At 43.9% G+C, this 19899-nt stretch overlaps 1 protein-coding gene across 3 annotated transcripts; it reads left to right on the forward strand.

Annotated features, from left to right (window-relative positions):
- Positions 1-98: 98 nt before the first annotated feature.
- znf106a (zinc finger protein 106a) lies at positions 99-19884 on the forward strand. 3 transcript variants are annotated; one of them, XM_030082064.1, is made up of 22 exons: positions 99-129; positions 2443-2525; positions 2764-2825; positions 4857-5051; positions 6574-8388; positions 9349-9790; positions 9932-10001; positions 10274-10428; positions 10647-10707; positions 10907-11209; positions 11753-12650; positions 13240-13289; positions 13916-14058; positions 14295-14429; positions 14785-14901; positions 15638-15829; positions 16029-16091; positions 16212-16331; positions 16702-16773; positions 17215-17286; positions 17816-17959; positions 18181-19884. In XM_030082064.1, the coding sequence occupies exons 2-22, from the start codon at positions 2472-2474 to the stop codon at positions 18316-18318; spliced, it is 5301 nt and encodes a 1766-aa protein (XP_029937924.1). In that variant the 5' UTR covers positions 99-129; positions 2443-2471; the 3' UTR covers positions 18319-19884. The 3 variants fall into 3 exon arrangements, with proteins under 3 accessions (XP_029937924.1, XP_029937923.1, XP_029937925.1); XM_030082063.1 differs by lacking the exon at positions 99-129 and adding an exon at positions 266-348; XM_030082065.1 differs by lacking the exon at positions 99-129 and adding an exon at positions 266-348 and having other exon boundaries at positions 11762-12650.
- The last annotated feature ends 15 nt before the right edge of the window (positions 19885-19899 follow it).

Consider the following 19899-nt stretch of genomic DNA (forward strand, 5'->3'; position numbering starts at 1 on the left):
TTAAGGTAACACACACAGTGAGGGGCGGGGCGTTCATGTCTCTCCAAAGCTGTAGGAAACTAAAAAGACACGCTGTTCAAACTCTCTTCCGGAGCACCATGAACACTATTTCAAACTTGAACTTCTGTGGTATGTAACTGCAGACATGAAACGTCAAGTAGCGTGTCGCATTTGAGACACCAGACCTGTTTTTGGTGTTGTTTTTTAAGCAGTAACCTGGCCGTGGTTTTGTGAGCAGCGGTGTTCCTGAACGCAGCTCGGGTCGGAGGTCACAGTACAGTACAGGATGTTAGCCTCAACGGTGGATGTGAAAATGCAGTAGTGACACACATTTTGGATAGTATAAAGGTATCCCAACAGTAACTTCTTATCTAATATACTTCATATAATATATTTAATATTTCATACACTCCCTCACGATTTCACGAGCACGTCATTACAGTGTTGTTGTGAGGTTAGCAACCCGTCGCTAGCAGGCTGAGCTGTTAGCCTGTTGCTAAGCTGCTTTAGCTTCGGCCAACAGGATATATCTCCTAAAACTGCTTTAATATCTAAGCAGTTCATGCTTCATGCAGCCTGTTGTTTTTTGTTTTTACTGTTTGCTGCTTAGTTAAAACAGAAGTGAGGTACATCGTTGTAGCGTGTGTTTTGTAAAGCAACGGTTATCGGTGAAGCTAGTTAGCGGCTAGGCTAACAACAGGATGCAAGGACTTGGTTTGCTTGATAAATACCGTTAAACATAATTACGTTAAAAAGCAGCCTCGGCGTAAGTAACATGCTGTTGTGGCGTTTGTTCTTGGAAGTGTGCAGGTCTGTTTTGATGGTGACAAACTCCTGCAACATGAAGCTAAAGCAGTCATTGTTTTTAGCCCGTCTGTAGCTGCTGGTGTTTGATTGTTTTCCATTGTTGCTCCTGCAGGATCTCTGGCTTTCATTTAGCGCCAGTGTAGCTAAGCTATAACTCAACATTATAGTGTTATATGCTGATCTGCTTCATCTTTAGTTTTGTCTAACCCATTCAACAGTAGCAAACCACTGATAAGGCCTTATTCAGCTTATGAGGCTCGCAGAGGAAAGTTCAAGTGTTGACGAAAAATCAAATGTCTCCAGACATTTTTAACCATAGCTACATTTGTAGGTAACATCACTATTTTGAATCTGCACTGTGCCGCCTGCTGCCCCCTAGAGAGTCACTGGGTGTGAGGGAATATGACCCATGCATCACACTAATATTATAAATAACTGCCCTCTGGTACCTTGGGAGTCAATAGAAATGATGATGGAAGTATTGTTAGGCATATTAACACCATAAACTGCTGCTGCTGATGGGATCTCCAGACCTTGTTCATTTCCATATCAGACTTTGTCCTTATTCTATATTAAACTTTGCTCTATGATTAAATACCTACTCAGCATCCCTGCCATAGCCTGGTACGATGTTGGCTGTGGGAATCGGGGAGTCCCAGTTTATCTATTTTGCATAACGGATCTTTGGTACATGTCATCAGCGTCCAAATTTGAGTTAGAATCAGATGCCCACTGTCTTCTTTGACTTTTACAGCAGTTGGCATCCAACATGTTGCATTACCTTGTACTAGAAGGTTTTATTAATATGGGCTTTTTCCTTTGCAGTTGCCTATTATAATGTTACTCTGCCTCTTTAAAAGGTTGTTGTCTTACTGTATATTCTTGTTAAATTTCCCAAACTTCATCACACTATAACAAGAGTAGAGACGGGTGTGATGATGTTTGCTTCTTTTGTTTTTGGTAGGGTTTTGGTTCAGCCTGGACAAAAACTGTAACAAAAATGAGAGCTTTTAAAGTGGCTGGTTCTTCCCAGAACATTTACAGATTTACTAACCAGCTGCATTTTAGAATAGAGCAGTGCCTCCACATGATCACTGGTATGCAGCCAAGTTGTCAGTTGGGACAAACTAACCAGCTACAGTTGAAATTCACCAACATTTGGCTTGTGGTCGGTGTTGATTTCCCGCCCTGTTTGTGAATGTTAGACAAGCCCAGGCATAGCCCCACTGTTCCCATGGCTCTGCCTTCTGGCCATGGAGTTGCTCTATCAGCAGGCTGTAATTAGACCATTGACCAGGTTGAAATGTGTGCTGGCATTTGGCTATGGCACCGAGGCATGCTGAAGAGCTAGGTGTGGGAGTGAGAGAAAATGCGCCCTCCGTCGTCATGGTGTTGGTTTGGTGTGTCAAAGTCCGTCAGCTGAGAGAGAGCTGAGACTGCAGCCACTAAGATAATAGCTGGCCGCTGTTCTACATACTTGCACCGTACATAATTAGTTTTGATATTCATGATGTCACACTAAGGTCGAACCGCACTATTTCTAATTAAGAACAGTGTCACAGAACTTTCTAGCTTTGTTCTGTGTAAGCTGCTATTGCTCTGCGCTTTTACTAAAATGTTTCTTACCCCTCACAGTAATGGGCTGACATTCACCTGTATTCAAAATGGGGAAAGGAAGAAAGTGCATCCTTTGTGAAATGATCTGCAGCTCTAAGCAGGTAATATAGCTTCAGTTATTACCGTTGTTCAAGTGTCATGACATCTAGGATCCCAGCTTACATTCATTCTCCACATTCAGATATCATGCTGCAGTAAAATAAAGTACCAAACATCAGTGTTTTTTTCCAGGCTTTGCATATGTGTGCCAAATAGAATGCATCACTTAACCAAGCACAGAAACTGCATTTCCTCTGACTTTCATTAAAGGAAAGCTGTGTTTTCAATGTGTATCTGCAGGAGATGGATGAGCATATGAGGAGTATGCTGCATCACCGCGAACTGGAGAACCTGAAGGGCCGGTGAGTTTGTTGTAAAGCTGCACCAAAGACAAACTACACAGATTCATTCAACACCGTTTGCTATAATTGTGTGTTATTGATTTCTATACAATATAATTGTAGGGATCAGTTAAACTGAGACATATAATCACATTTAATTTGCTTTTTAATGCCCACTGTAATTGAAAATAATCAAGATGTTAATATTAATGCAGTCATGATCAGTATCCTTGTGGGGTTTGATGATGCGCCAGTCGGATCTCTTTCAGGACATGGATGCTTGTCAAAATAAAGTGAAATCAAGAAGAAATCCCATTGTGAAAGGAGGAAACTTTAGTAAAAATCATAATGCATTGCCGCGCTGCTTGTTTGTCAAATATATTATAGTAAATACGTTTCATCTGCAAATAAAGTGTTGCAGTTCATCCTAGGATGTTGCTGCCCTTCTATTCTGTATGGGATTTCTTCTGGAATCATGATTAGTAATCAGGATGGCAACATGAAATGAAATATTAAGGATTAACATTTTAGCTGTAATTGTGTCCTATATAGCACACTAACTTACTGAACTAGTAGCCTAACTGTAATTTAAAAAAAAAACACATTGAATCAGGAGTGTAGTTGAAGTCCATTTTGGTCATGAGGCACGTGTATGCCCGGGCACGTGTGGATCACCGTTAACGGGCAAGTGGGTAGAGGGGCAGCTGTCTCTACTGTGGCTTATATATTTAGACACAATCTCTCCGGAACAACAGGCATGACCGATAGCAGGCAACTGGCTATCTTGTGACCCCATGTAGATTAAGAAAAGTATGTGGCTTGTCAGTGACTTGGAGCAGTCCGGGGTAGAACAAATTGGGTTTCAGGCTCCAGGCCCGAGAGGTCACTAGTTTACTGGGACGTCATATAAACTCTGATTAGAAAGTTAACTATCATGTGACCTTATTAAAACTTTGACCTGTCTAAGTATCTCTTTAAGCAGAAAGAAAGTAAGTATCTCTTTCAGCAGTATGGGCGTGCTGGCCATTTGAAAGTAGTGAAAGTAGTGAGAGTGCTTTATTTAGAAATCAGGCTGTCCAGGAATTGGATGGCATTGGCAAACATGTTTTTTTGCTTCAACAAGTAATTACAGTTTTTTTTTTTTAAATTATGTTACTTTGATATTTTGTTTACGTTTCATTTTGCCCAAGGTTGCAGTTGAGAAAGAACGTGACAATCTAAAAAAATGTAACTCAATCTCACTGATAAAGAGTTTGCCAGCTGCACGAGAGGTCAGAAAATGGCAGCATGCCATGACACAATTTTGAAAAAGAAGTTGAACAGGAGCCAGCAATCTGAAACTGACAGCGTCTCTCTCAGAATCAAAGCATGACATACTTGGGAGAGGTGGGGATTATGTGCAGCTGCACATGGCTCCGGTTACACGAGCCTTGGGATTGGTCAAACGGGTCTGCAGCTTGTGGGGGAATGTTTTAATAACACATGCTGGACAGGATGGGGGCTGGGTGCTGGCTTTCAGAGATGAGTCTGAGGTGAAATACAGGCACAGCCGTCTATGATCTCAGAGCGCAGCGGACACCATCATGAGAGCATACTAGGCTGAGGGCGCCTGTCTCCCATCTGCGCGTCCCAGCGCTGTGCTGCGTGGCTGGTTGTGGTGGCTAGACAAGCATGCTGCCTGGGTACAGCCTGGCTGCCCACCCTGCCCTCACCCTGCCAGCTATGGCCTGCTGAAGAGAAGAGAAAAAAAGATCAGGACGATCAAGCTTTTAACTACGTTTTATTTTTTTTAAAAAAGAAAATTCTAAGTTAGTTTACCTCCTGATCTGTGAAGGGTAGAAAATTTGGACAAGTCTTTTTTTGTTGGTTTATCCAAAAACTTATGTAAGGATTGTTGAGTACTCTCCTCTCCTTGTCTTATTTTGACTTTTAAATACCATAAGTAGAGCCTAGAAGTTGTTGCAGGCTCTGCAGGCAGGAAACCCAACCAGACTAGACCACAATCATGCCTGAAGGAACCATTGAACGCCCGCTCTCCCCTTCCCTCCCCAGGGACTGTGGACACGAGTGCAAAGTGTGCCAGGTAACGGTGGCAAGCCTGACCGAATATGCCGGCCACATTTCCAGCCCCTCGCATAAGCAGAACGTGGATGCCGCGGATCAAAAGACTGCTGGGAACGACGAGGACGAGGACTACTTCGACCAGGCACTGGTGGAGTTGATCGAGAAAAGAAAAGAATTGATTCGGTAAGACACTTAATATTTGTTGACAACCTGATTTCATCTGCTTAGTTTCTGGGGCTGAGGGATTAACAGGGCCCAGACTTGCACCAAAGTCAGAGAAATGCTATTTAACACGCGGCAAGGTTTGGATACTTTTAATAGAGTGCAATGTATCTAATAATTGGGTAGTTGTTTTTTTGTGAAGTATTGACAGAAAGTCATCTTTATGGAAAAAGTCAGTTATGTTTTCGCATAATATTGTAATTGCAAGTTCAAATACAAAAAAACATTTTTCTGTATTTTTTTAAGTGTTCATAAAATATTCCGATATTTTGGGTGTTGATAAAATGCTAGTTCTTAGGAGTCAATTTGACTAAAACAAACAAAAAAAATTGTCAACATTTTATCCCTGGCCTACAAATAAAGTTGTAGGCCAGGGGTAAAATGTTGACAATTTTTTTGCTGAACAGTGCCACAATGTCTTTTTTTGGACATTGGACAAAACACTATTTCCTCGAAGAAATAATTACTGCTTGTGAAATTCTATAAATTGCAGTAGTCAGTATTGCAGCTAAATATCTTTTTTCGTAATTGTGCAGAAACTCTGCACAATTTTTTGTGATAATTTTATCACCTCCAATTGTGAATGTTGGTGATAAGCTCATAGGCTGCCTCTGTGTCTGTGAACCATGTATAGTCACATTCTGTTCAGCGGTACTCACAGGTCTCTTTTAGCTAAACTGAGCTGCTGCACCTTGAGCTGAGAGGTCGGAGTCGAATGTCAGGACTGCAGCCTAAAAAAAGCAGGACTGCACTCTCTTGCACCCACACACAAAGATCAGACACATTCTGCCTCAAGTTTTCTGGTCATTCTGCTATCTAGATATGAGATCACACAACCAAACCTCTTATTGATTATGGGGGATTTCTGGCCTCTAGCTGCTGTCCTGATTTTTGTTCTTCCTGATTAAATACTGTAAACTTTTCTATAATTCGGTGCAATAGTGAGACTTCTGTAAAAGTATCCAGCCTATTTAGACCTTTACATTTTTTGTGCACATGATTGGCTGAAGATACGACTCTGTCCTCAGTGTCTCCCAGGAAACCTTAGAAAGGTGTCTCACTGTTGCAGTTTGGAAAGTGTGATATGTTTTGAGACTGCTGCAGGCAAAAGCTGGCATGCAGCTGTCACATGGTCACATGGTCACATGCCAGATCTTTTCACTCTGCTCACACCCCATGAGGTCAATGCTTTAGGTCACGCTATGAACCAAGTCTTGGCACCTTTTAGGTGTTAACACTTGTCATCAAGACTTGTAGCTAGGTAGACTTTCCAAGTCTTGAACACACATAAAATACATAAGTATAATAGCTACATAAGGATGGTTTTATGTAATTTCACACAAGTGCAAAGGATTAAAGTTTAAAGATTTGGCTTGGGTTTTTAGCCAGAGGTGATTTATAGTTTTGTCTACATCAGCATTACAGAAGAAAGTTAATAAAAGGCCTTGGTAAGCTATAAAGCTATATGTATCTTTGTTTCTAGAAAAGAGGAGGAGGCTGCTGCTGCAAAGCGTGCAAAAGAGGAGGCAGAACAAAGGAAACAGCAGGAGTTTCTGCAGAGGCTGAAAGAAACGAAGGAGCGTTTCCAGAAGGACTGCACCTGGCGACCGCCACCAAGGGGCTTTAGTGGATCTTATCGGCAAGGGACTTGGTATGGGAACAAACTATCTGGTGGCAGAAAAGGGGAGGCTGTGGCTGATTCAAGACCTTGGCAGCACAGCAATCAGGGAAAAAGTGCAACTTGGCATGCTCAGGAGCCGCCCAACTTCCAGAACTGGGCGTCTGGACATTGGGCTGGTGGAGGCTTGCGCAGCCAGGAGAATTGGGGCAACAGGCAGTGGGATCAGGGCAATAAAAGAGATAGACTGCCCTGGTTGAGCAATGGAGGCAGCAGTTATGGTGTCTATGGCCAAAATAATTATCCCCCTAATCCACAACAGGGCAAGCCTCCTAGCCTCATGGGGCCTATTCCTAGGCATCCACCTCCACCCAGTTTCTTTGCTCGCGCTTTATACCAGTTTCATAGTAAAGGCAGTGACCAGGGAGGGCGACAGGGTGACGGACATCATAATGGGGAGCAACTGAATGCAGACAGTGACCGCAACAGCTCCAAGACCTTTGGCAGTAATCCAAAGCTAGACAAGGCCTGCCGCTGGTCACCCTATCCAACCACAAAGCTCTTTGACTCTGTACCACAAAAGGACATCCACCCCAGCCCCTCAGAGAAGTACCCCAAAGTGCCCACACCTCAGAAACAAGAAAAGTCACCAGACACCAGTATTAGTAGCAGCAGAAGCAGCAATGCTCTGAGAGGTGGCCACCAAACCTCCTCACCTGGCCCCTCTAAGCAGAAGACAGAAAAGCCATCAGAGCACACAGATAGGAAACTTTCCCTAACTTCTGGTGTGAAAGCTGGAGCTCCGCTCAAGAAGGCCTCCAATAAAGAGCATGAACAGCCCAAACCAGCCTCACAACACAGTGCACTCAGTTCTAAGGCTTCACCCATTGAACCACTGCAATCAAGACAAGAACAGCAGCTCTCAGAAATGCTGAAGAAAGCCAAGGAAAAAATGTTAGGAAAGAGGGACTCCATGGATATCTCCAATGACAAACGGATGGAAACAGCTCTTCATATTGTGGAGGAACAGCAAAGCAATCATCCAGAGGGTCAGCTTGGAATGAACAAAGAAAACAACTGTAGGCAGAATGAAGCTAAACCAGCTTCCCCTGACTCAATGAAGCCATATCCTTGTGGAGACAAGAAAGTAAACCTTACATTGCCACCTCCAGACAGCAGCCAGTTTCTCCAGTCGGTACAAGTCAGCACCTCCACCATGGAAAGCTCAGAGCCTGCAGCCTCAGGGAAGGAAGATGAGGAGGAGGACAGGAAGAGAGAGGAGAAGGTGATGGGATCAGAGACCCCAGATGACACCATGCAGGCTACAGAGTCGGGGCAGGGCTCAGAGAGTGATACCTCTAGGAGCGGTCAAGCACAAGCTGCCGCAGGATCAACCACGGCCAGCCTGTCCAAACTTGGCCTTCCTCCTGTCTTGAAGCGTGACCTGACCAAACACATAAGCTCTAAGAGCAAAACAGTCAGCCACGAGCCCAACCTGAACAGTGCCAGGCGGGTCCGCAATGTAAGCGAGTCACGGAAAGGGGAGACAGAGAAGGAGTCGGGACTTAAACCGACTGTACGGCAGCTCATCAGCTCCTCAGGGTCCCGGCGCAATGTGAACTGGGAACAGGTGTACCAGGAGGTCAGAAAGAAGCAAGAGCAAGGAAAAGGCATGCCAAGGTGAGATGATGAGCTTATTATATACATTTTTTTGTTAAGTGCATTGTGAATAGGAGTTGATAAAAAACAAATTACAATATTTTTATTGGATAAAAAAAATGTTTAAACTTAAACAGGGTCAAGATGAAGTGTCAATAGTTCTTGTGCATCTTAAATTATACTGAGATGAAATGTTGATCTTAGAATATTTTTTTTTACAGTTTTAAGGGTGACGTTTAAACTTTAAACTTGGATTGTGAGTTTTCAGTTTTATGGATCTAAGGGTGTATTCAGACCTGTCTCATTTCGAGCAGTTGTTCCAAAACAGGGAGCGTTTTCCCCCAAAGATCGGTTCGTTTGGACATATGTGAACACAGCAATTGCGCTTGGATGCGGGATGAAACACGCAGACTGAGATCGCCTAGAAGGGGTGGTCTCGACTCGCTTCCTTTTGAGCCCTGGAGCGGTTCGTTTGCAGTGAGAACGTAACCAACACAGCAACCAACACAACTGACTCATAACTGTGGTTCACCCTCCAATAGAGGGGGGCAGTAATGCACCCGGTTGCCAACCGTCAACCCCCCCAAAAAAAGAAACAGCAGAAGAAAAAGCAACAGAAGAAGAAGGGGTTTTTCCTTCCAGGATTCTGACCAATGAGAGAACAGTTGGTCTGCGCATGGCATTTGTTTACAACTTTGGACCGATACAGACTGTTGCCTTGACGACCCAAAAGAAAAATGCAACAATTGTATCGATTTAGCCCCTGAATCAGAACAAAGCAAGCGAGCCACAGGTCTGAATACACTCTTAGTGCAGAAGTGAGCTGAATGAACTTCATACATAAGCAGTGTCATACATAATGTGTTTTAGTACGTTCAGGGGTCAGTCACTGCATAGAGCCATTAAGGTAACATCAAATGCAAAGTGACGTTTGCTTTCAGTTAACATCAAGCACCTCTGCTGTGTCCTGTCACCCTCTAGGTTTGGGATAGAGATGGTGTCGTATGACCAGGAGGAACAGAGCCAGGAGGAGGACAACATCCGCCTGTTAGAGGGTTTCCAGTGGGAGATGCTGATGGACCTCCCCGCCTCAGCTGCCCCTCGCAAACGCTGCTTATCAGAGAGTAGCCTTGCTCCTGACTGCTCCGGGTCCAGTCACTCCCTGTTCCCCCCTCAGATCTCCATGGAGACACTGCACAGCCCAAAACCCATATCTGCCCAAAGGAGCAGAAACAATCAGCGGCTGCAGGAAGGGGAACAGATGCTCGGTCAGTGTGAGGCCAAAGCACAGAAGCAGCTGGACAGCATACCGACAGGGACAATGAAGGCACTGCAGCGGTCTGATTCAGCTTTAGGGGACAGCAGTTCGGGGACGGAGCTGAACGACAGCCAGGGAACAGGGAAGAAACGTAGAGCAGCTGGGGTGAGTGAAAGACGCTGTCTTATTTCAGAGGGGTGTAAAAAATAAGACAGGATATCAGAAATATTGTAGATTATTGCTAGACCCATTAAGCAGAATACAAATTGATCTATTTGTAGTGATTATTTCTCTAATATCTTTCAGGATATTCCAAGCCCAGAAATGCCGTGCTTGGAACGAAAGAATAAAAGAAGGAAAATCAAATCCAAGAGAGGTTAGTGCCACAAATATGAGGATGTAAAAGTTCTTTTTCAGTGTATATGAGGCATGAGACAGTGTATTTGCTGTGTAATACTGTTGTGTTAATTCAGTTTGTCTCTGATAACTTAATGCATCTCTGGTGGGATGCTGTGATAATTTTTAGTCATCATTTTACTGCATTTGCAGTATAACTATGGCCATCTTGATTTTGCAAAAAATTCCTGAAAATCGTTTGTATCATAGCTAAGGCATTTACTGTTCACACATGTTTTGGGCGTGGTGCAGAGCGTTTACAGGTCGAACAACTCCTGGCTGTGTCCCTGCGGGAAGAGGAGCTGAGTCGATCCCTGCAGACTGTGGACAGCAGTCTGATCCAGGCCAGGGCCGCGCTGGAGGCTGCCTACCTGGAGGTGCAGCGCCTCATGGTGGTAAAACAGCAGGTGGGTCTGTCAGTCAGTTAGTTTATCTATTTCCTTATGTATTTGTCTGCCTGTGGCTGAGTACACAAGGATGACAGCAAGCTAATTATGGTGGATCATGACAAGCTAAAGAAAAGTCTTTTCAAATGTATTCACTGTCCTGACCCTCACGTTATTTGCTGGGTACTAGAAAAAATATTTACTGTCTGATGCCTCTTGTGTGGCTTATGCTTTTTCAGGTGACTACAGAGATGAACACACTGAGAAACAAGCGCATTGAGTTACTCAAAGGGATGCAAGGTAAGAACTTAGTTAACCTTAAAAATTGTGGCAGAATTTATACGGCCGCCATAAAATATGAAACACCAAGAACACAGAAAACTCTTTATGAACTTTGAACTAAGTGTAATGCTGTTACCACATTGAGTGTGACTTATATTATGAGATTATCTACATTACAAGCAGAGAGTTGTACATGTGCTTTGTCATCTATTCCCAGGTGGTTGTGAAAATATACCTCAAGTCAAAGTGAAGGAAGAAAAGATGGATTCATTTGACTTTGAGGCACACATGGCCTCCGCACTCTCCTCTGTCACGGACACTGCTCTCCCCAGTCCCTGCTCTGCTGCCCAGTGTGCCTCTCCTCCCTCCTCGACCCTTCCCTTCATGCCTGTAGTCATCAAGCAGGAGCCCCTCTCTCCTGCCCGTGTCAGCACAGAGCCAGACCCTGCGGAGAACACATTTCCTTGGGCTCACAGCACCACTCCAGAGCTGCCTGTCCCTCCTGCAGCCTCTCACTCAGGTAACATGATTTCATGCACACTTTTCCACTTAAAGTCACAGTGAAAAGGCATTTTGAAATTAAAACATGGCGACAAATGTTAGTCAGAGATACAAAGAGGTACCAAAAAGAAATGAGCAACATTTGACACATTGTAGCTCCAGTTCATTAAAAAGGACCATTGTCTCAGCAGAGAGTTGTCTTCCCCATGTTGACTCCATCCTTTTCTAGCAATACAGACAGGCCTCTCAGGTACTTGTAGGTTATAGCTGCCTTGATAGCAATGCCACCAGAAAGTCCCTATACTTATTAGCATCTCAATTCTCATTGTTTCACGGCCTGTTAACAATGGAGGCATAAAAGTAAAGACCAAAGCCGTGACAGGCTAAAAAAAACAGAATTTCAGCCAGTGCTCTCCTGTTTTTTTCCTGCCTGTCCTTGCCTTTCCCTGAGTATCTAAGGAAGCTGCGCTGTCATAGAAAAGTCATGGAATTTAATAAGTAGAAATGGCCAGTCTCTAGTAAGAATTTGATATTAATTGCACTGATCCATATGTGTCTGAAGCATTTGCAGACTTTGCAGACTACAGCTGCCAGTTGTCTCCTGAAAGAAGGTCCGAGCTGTACCTAACTAACAGAGAAGCTACGCAGGAGAGCTTCGGAGTCCCTGCAGAGAGCAAAGACAGCTTATCAGGTGTGGTGCAGATCATAGAAGGGACTTCCCAGTCTACCAGGGATAGTCTTCCCCCTTTGTCTGACTCAAACACCCACATAGCACTTTCCTCGGGCAGTCGGAGGAGCTCTGAGACATGGAGTGTTGCTGAACCCACAGTCGGCCAGTCCGTGAAGTCCTGCACAGTCTCCCTAGTCCGTCTTTGCTTACCCGAAGCAAGGGCTGGAAAGCGTGTGAGGAGGCGAAAGAAAAGGGGTGTGTTGAGGAAGGCGCAAGGGGTGGAACAGCCTGAGAGCAGCGACTCAGAGGAGGAAGGAGAAGCCACGAGGCCAAGGTGGATTCGAGCACGCAGGAGACCCAGCGGTGGCAGCCATGTCAGTACCTCAACTCCTCCAGCCACCGTGGAGGATGAGAAGTGCGACAGGTTCATGGAGGGAGACAAGGAGGAGGTCGAGGAGGCCTCTGGGCCGCTCTCTCCAGCTGACAAACCCGAGGAGGCCCCCCTAGAAATGGTGGAGCTTCACCTGGTGGCTCCTGATGACCCAGTGCATGTTAGCACGGCAGAACCAGAGGAGAGCATGGAGGTCACCACCGCTTGCCAGCAGCCACAGTTGGACAGCCAAGGTCTGGCCCCATCCCCAGGCCAGTCCCCGTCCCAGTCTCAGTCCCAGTCCCCAGACCAGGTCTCAGCCTCAGACTCCCTCAAACCAGAGCCGCAGACCTTGGCCTGCAACGAGGTCACCTCCACCAGTGACATGGATGTGTCCCCTGTTGTCACAGCTAATGAAGGGTGAGACTGATTAAACCAAAGAATCTTTTAAAATGAGGATATATTTATTCATGCATTTAAAACCTCTTAACACGATTCCATGGTCAACTTGACCATTTTTGTGTCACATTTGTGTAATTTGTGTCATAATATGTTAATTAATATTGTCAAATGATATTTTATAACCATGTACAATAAATATAATTTTACCTTTAATTTTGTAATGTTGACAGCTATGCAGAAACACTGGACAGTTGACTGTAGCTTTCAAATACCTGGGCGACCCATGTGGAGTGATAGGTCTATTTGTAGGAGCTGCAGCACCCATTCTTCATAAAAATGAGAAGAATAGACTTTTTTTTTTTTTTTTTTACAGCACTTACCCAAAGTCAAAGGTCATGACAGTTTTTCACATGTGACAGCAAAACCTCACACTGCTTGTAAACTAGTTATATCAGGGCTTTTTAACATTCAGGCTAATTACAAACTGTCTTAGATTAAACACAAAGAGCCAAAGACCAACCACTGCAGCGCATCACTTGAGACCATTAAACAGAAAATGGAATATAATCTGTCTTATCTTGTTATTGATGTTTTCACCTACCTACAGAGATGTGCAGATGCCCCTCGCATCGCCCAACTTGTCGGAGACGCCATCAGGTATGTCAGTCTCCACTTCAGAGATCTATCCATGCTGCACGTCACTTACTAACTTACTGACTTTTTCAGAAGTAATGTAATTTTACTGTGATTATAGTCCACCGCTGCTCACTGAGTCTAGAGGAAACACAGTTCATATCATCCAATATATAGGACACTCTTGTTTGTAAGTTTGAATATGTAGCCTGAAATCATATTACATTCTGAGGTGACAGAATTAGAAATCTCATGCTCGTTCTCCAGGTTAAAATAGCTCCTGGGGCGCCCCGATTACTGTTTATGGGCAGTGTATTCATAGAGCCGGTCACTGACTTGCACTGACACCGTGCAGCCCTGTGATGAATGGATGTGGCTTTCTGAGAGTGTGTATATTTAACCTGATAGACAATGACTGCTGCTCAGTGCTCCCTCCTTCACACTGCTTCTTATTTGCAACCATGAGTTCAATTTTCACCTCTGGTCATAGGTCATTCTCTAACTTTCTAAGGTTTATGTTAAGTGATTTGATGACAAAACGACAACACTTTACAGACAGGATCCTCTATATTGAATCATTTTGCTGAGTCTGTGAAGAAAATTACGGCAAGGACTGTTAATTTTTTTCTGTGTCTTGTGTTTTTTTTTAGATGCATCTGACTCCGGTGAGGATGAGATGCTCGCTGAGGGGGCGTTTGAGGGCCATGAGGAGGCGGTGAATGCCATGCAGATCTACAAAGGGCTGCTGTACACTTGCTCTGGAGATCGCACTGTCAAGGCTTTCGACCTGGTGGTATGTACTTATGCAATTTGTAATCATGTAATCATGTAATGCTAAAGATCTAATGTTTCACTCTTATGGATGTGGATTTAACACCCCTGACTAAGTGGCAGTTTTTCGGCATTTCTATCTGATGCCTGATGCCTGTGGGGGAAACTGTTGAGCTGCAGGAGCAAACTGTAATAGGATCCGAAAAAACACTCGTGCTCATGCTGTCGTCTTGTTTTTGTCTTCTCTTCCCCCTGCAGAGCCGTAAATGTGTGGCTGTGCTTGATGACCACACCTCCAAGGTGAATTGCCTGCTGGTTTTGACGCTAGTGGGCCTGCATCACCGCCTCTACACCGGCTCCAGTGACAAGACCATCCGCTGCTACAGCCTCAAGGTGAAAACACATCCCTCTTTCTATTAATTAGATAACCAGATTGGCAGAGAGATGTATATCCATCTATCTCATAATCAGTGAATGGACAAATCAGGTGAAATACCTTTGCTGCATGTTTTTATATCACATTCTTTTCTTTATATCACATGATTTTTGACTGTTTTTTGTGTAACAGTTTGAGTTACCGCATTTTATGTAATTTACGTGTAACGTTTGAAGTTGTTCTCTCAGCCCCAACTTGTCACCATTTTGCTGAAAGAGCCATGAAGTGTTTTTCCATCAAAGACTTCTCAAAGTGTATGGAAAATGAAAATCAATACCCTGACGTTGTGTGATGTTCCTCTCATGTCCACAGACGCTGGAGTTCAAGCAGCAGTTCTCTCTGTCTGACCGGGTCCTCTGCCTCCACAGCCGCTGGAAGGTTTTGTACGCCGGCCTGGCTAACGGCACAGTGGTGACCTTTGACCTCAAGGTGAGGACTAGAGTATACCACACTAAATTAATATGTGTAATATGTTCAGCACAGAACAAGTAACACTGTTGTTGGTTTTATTTAATGCTGTTTATCAGGGTTCCTGTAGTCATTAAAAAAAAAAACCTAGGCTCATTAGTGTCGACCTTTTGAAACATGAAGAGCAGGGAAACACAGGTGTTACTAATGACATTCACTAAGCTGTCATTCCATGTAAGTGGACCAGAGCCTTTCCTACCAGGGCCCTGGCTCTGTTATGGAACACAGCTTTAGTTAATCTCATTAGTAACACCTGTGTTTACTCTGCTATTCCATGTGGAAGAGGTTTATTAGTTTGGAAATTATGTGTCCTTGTTGCAGTTAGATTTGCTGTGAGTGCCTTTGGGGGTATAAAACACCAAATAACAAATTTCCTGACTACAAAAGGTCCAAGGGATTGTGGCAAGGAGACAAAACAGCACTTGAGACAGATCAGTGACACACACACACACACACACACACACAAAAAACCCAAAACGAACTAAAGCAGCACTTGACAAGGTTTTTATGTAAAAATGCTCCCTGTGCCTCAGTCTAAATCACAGAGTTTGCCCTGTCCCATCCAAGCCATTAAGATACTGTAGATTTGCTGTATTTCCCTAAATGAAATTCTGGTGTTAGTCACTGACTGCTGTATGAGAATACAAACTGCCTCACACAACCTTAAACAGAGACACCAAAACTGTTTGTCCCTCAGAAAAACAAGCAGCTGGATGTGTTTGAGTGCCAGGGGCGGCGGGCAGTGAGCTGCCTGGCGACAATGCATACGGCAGCCAGGAAGTTCCTACTGGTGGGTTCGTACGACAGCACCATCCGAGTGAGAGACGCCAGCAGTGGGCTTCTGCTGCACACACTGGAGGGACACACCAAAACTGTGCTCTGCATGAAGGTACGCTTGGCTGGGGAAATTATGATACTCAGAAGCACACCAGACAGGGAAAAATGCTTATCATCAGCCTTTTATGGTATCATTGCACCCCTCAACCATGTTAAGTTTCTCCTAAATGTTCTGTGGCATGAATTTATGTTTGAGAGTGTAGCGCTGCCTAATCCTGAACTTGTGTTTTCATTGTTTCTTCTGCTGTCAGGTGGTGAACGACCTGGTATTCAGTGGCTCCAGTGATCAGACTGTCCTTGCACACAACGTCCATGTGAGTCAACCTGTTCAACACTGTGTACACTAAAGGGACATCACAGTCCTTGCTCGTTGTAACTTTTGAGGATGAAAGATAAACTGATGTACTGAAATGATGTACTGATCCATTGCACAGACTGGAAAGCTGGTACAGACCTACAGGGGCCACAGCCATGCCGTTACCGAGGTAGCCATCCTGGGAAAGGTGATTGTGACAGCGTGCCTGGACAAACTGGTTCACGTCTGCAAGCTACAGGTCCGCCGCTAACCATCTGCCCTCATATTTACAAAATGCTGATTACCCTGAAAAAATTCTCAGGATAAATAAAGTTGACGTGTTGGTTAAATTCAGAAAGATTCAGATGCTCGAGGGAAGTCTCACAGGAATGGAGGACAGAATCTTTTAGTATAACATGGATGTCATTTTCCAGACTTATCAGCATCAAAGTTTATGTCCCAGACAAATGTTTAAGGTCTAGTCCCTGCAGGAAAACTTACTAGAGAAGTCCAGTTTGGGATGTGAAAGCTGACATTGAAATATTGCAGCGCTCCGATTAAGAATCAGTTTTATGTAGATCCCACTGAGGAATTCTGACTGACCTCCAACCTTTTTTTTCTTTCCACAGTCCGATGTCCAGCTACAGGTCTATGGCGGACACACTGACATGGTGACGTGTATGGCTGTCTACAGGAACATGGTGAGGCGCCTGCGCATACTACTACAACATGCAGTTAGAATGCATGTCACCTCAGGTGTTTTCTTTTCTTACATGTTGAGATGCCTGTTAGACCCATACCCAAGAGACAGGATGGACATGGGAGGGGTGGTGGGTGACATGCAGCAAAGGGCCTGAGTCATATGACCCCATTCAAAACATGACTCATCAAGTATGGAGGCTGTGGTCTAATAGATTTTGAATGCTGACTGCTGAGTTTTTGTAATAAACGTGTTTGAATGAGAAAGCAGATCAAGTCATCCAGAAGAAGAAGATCCGGTGTCTTCAAATCTTTAAATTAGGAATATTCAGCAGTCAGTGTTTAAAACCGATTAGACCACGGCTTCCTTTTTGTTGTGCACTTTGGGAAAACATTGAAAGATTAGATGTTAATCCGTTTTTGGTGTCTTCCTTGTGTTTAAGATCTACACAGGCTGTTACGATGGGAGTGTGCAGGCCGTCAAGCTGAACCTCATGCAGAACTACCGCTGCTGGGTAAGACGAGGGAGCGAGGAGGTGGATTTGTTTAATAATGGTGGATTTTCTTTAATAACAGCTTTGCTTGTGACAGAGTGCGACAGCAAGATTTCACACACATCACATAGCATCGAAGACAATGGAATCAAGCCAGGATCAGTGTGTGATTCTCTGTATGTGTCAGGGAATGTTAATATTTAAAGAGAAAAATGCGCCTTTGGGTCGTCTTATTTACATATCATCAATGTGTGATGTTTGGTGCACTGCAGGAGTCAATTTGTGTTTTTGGTCAAACAACTTTCCTTCACTCCGCCTCTGTCTGCATCTCTTTGAGTTACTGATTTTCCATATTTACCAGAATAACTTTTGACAATTGCCAGAAAACAGGAATTCCAGCTTACAGTCTTACCCTCCATCATACTGGCCATCCTGTTGTTCCCTCTTTGACCTTTTCTTTACTTTAGGCTTATAAACCTCGCTTGCTCATGTGTCATTTCCTCCTGTTTTCCCTGGGCAGTAGTAATCATTAATTATCTTGCTTTGACAGTGGCATGGCTGCTCATTGATCTTCGGGGTGTTTGAGCATTTGCAGCAGCACCTGATCAACGACCACGCCGGCAAAAACCTCCAGACGCTCAAGTGCCACTGGAAAAACTGTGAAGAGTTTTTCTGCTCACGCAGCTCCAAGCAGGTATGAAGACCTGTACTCCTCTCAGCCTAAATATCAATCTCTATTTATATTCTCCCCTTCCCGAGGTGTTATTGGCTAAATTCAACCACACATGGAAATAGCTTTTACAGTAGATCATTCTAAAATCGTATCTGCACCCTTTCTTTAACCATAAAACAGAGGATTTTTTTTTTTGTCAAAGTGTATTTAAGTGTTCACTGTCATGTATTTGTTTCTTGCAGGGGATCGTGCTGCACATGCAGAAGCATGCCGAGGAGGAGACTGAACCCAAGTGTTGTGGGCTGGAGGAAACACTGTTTTCTCCTCAGCCAGCTTCCCCTCACTCCCCTGCTGCCCCACCTCCTTTGCCCCCCTATTAAACCTCCCATATTGGGGGGGAACTTGCTTGGACCCACTTAGCAGAGCTCACATACAGCCTGAACAAGTGGTGTCTGTCGACTCCATTCATTATGTCCAGTGTTGGAATCCAACCATATTGCTAGTAATGAAAGGAAGGCTGTGCTGCTGTTTTATTTTATTTTTTTTAAAATAACATTCTACAAACACACCTTCTCTCTGTTTCTGTGACCATGCACACTGCAGTCGCTCTTCTAACTGACCAAACAAGACAAAGTAACACAGGACTGCTCTTTTTGTTTTTCTTTTACAAGTGAAGAAACTTGAGCGTTGCCGGTATCAGAGGGAAGGCTCTGCTTTCTGTTGGAAACCGTTTTCCACAGCGGTCGGCTACAATATGGCATGGGTTAGGAGATGTTTTTAATTGTTGCTGTTATGAGTGCGGTTGTGATGTGTCACGTTGAGCAACTTAGTTTATTTTATTTTTTGGAGTTAAACTGCCATTTTTCACCCAAGTTAATGTGGGATTCAGACGATCGAAGCAGCCTGACGAGTGACTGAAACTGTTTGGAGATTTCGTGGTTTCGTTTTTTCAAGTCATATTTCAGTTCAACAGTGTGATATTTGAAGTTGAACATTCTCAATAATTTTTTTGTTTTGTTTTGTTTTTTAAATGATAATCCGTTTTTATTATTTTTCAGCACACAACTGCTAACAGTTTTTTTGTTAGCAGTTGCATTTAGTTTTTTTTTTTTTAAATTTGGTGTTGCTCTTAAATATTAAGGCGTTGAGGGACTTTGGTGCAGTGTTGTGTGACTTGGTCTGAGGTTGCCATTTGAGGATTTACATTTGCTGTGACAGTACCAAGACGTGGTGATTGTATGTGTGTGTGTGTGTGTATTCCTATATGTGAACATACGGTATGTTTATCCGTGTTTGTGTGAGTTTTCTTCCTCATTGTCAACAGACGGTGATTCATGTAATCCTGTTTTCCATGAATGTGTGTGTGTACTACTGTGTTTATAACGAGAGGATTTCCACGGAGACTTTGAATATTTTTTTTTTGAGCATCAAGTGGAAGGCAAGGGAGCTCTTTCTTGCAGTTGAGGTTTTATTGTTGATGAACAGGCGTTTGTGTGGAGGTGCAGGAGGTTTAGAGGAGGTGTTTGAGGGAAGAGCTTGAAGGACAGCATCAGGACTCATCTCCCATGCCATACCTCACCCCCCCCTCTGAAAACACCCAGAATGTGTCTTTGTATTCTAAAAGCTGGAAAGGCCAGTCGATGCTCTCTGCGGTGTGTTTGGTGACGCGGCAGCTCTCGGATGTGCACGCTGCTGCGGGTTCGTTCTCGGCCCAGTTACCCGTCGTTCTCACGGCCACCGTCTACCAAACTCCGGACGCGCCTCATTTGCCCGTTGTCTAAGACTGAGGAAAGCATGCAGCACACCTCTTACCTGGCATTCCTGAGTTTCTTCATTCTTTTTTTTTTGTTTTGTTTTTTTTTTGAATTATTATCAAAGTTGTGAACTTGTAACGGATATTTTTTATGAAAATACAATCAAAAAAAGTGTTAAATTAATAAAAATGTTCCAGCATTCTAAAA

Source organism: Myripristis murdjan, chromosome 22 (genome assembly GCF_902150065.1).
Source record: "Myripristis murdjan chromosome 22, fMyrMur1.1, whole genome shotgun sequence".
In the NCBI taxonomy this organism is placed as follows: Eukaryota; Metazoa; Chordata; class Actinopteri; order Holocentriformes; family Holocentridae; genus Myripristis; species Myripristis murdjan.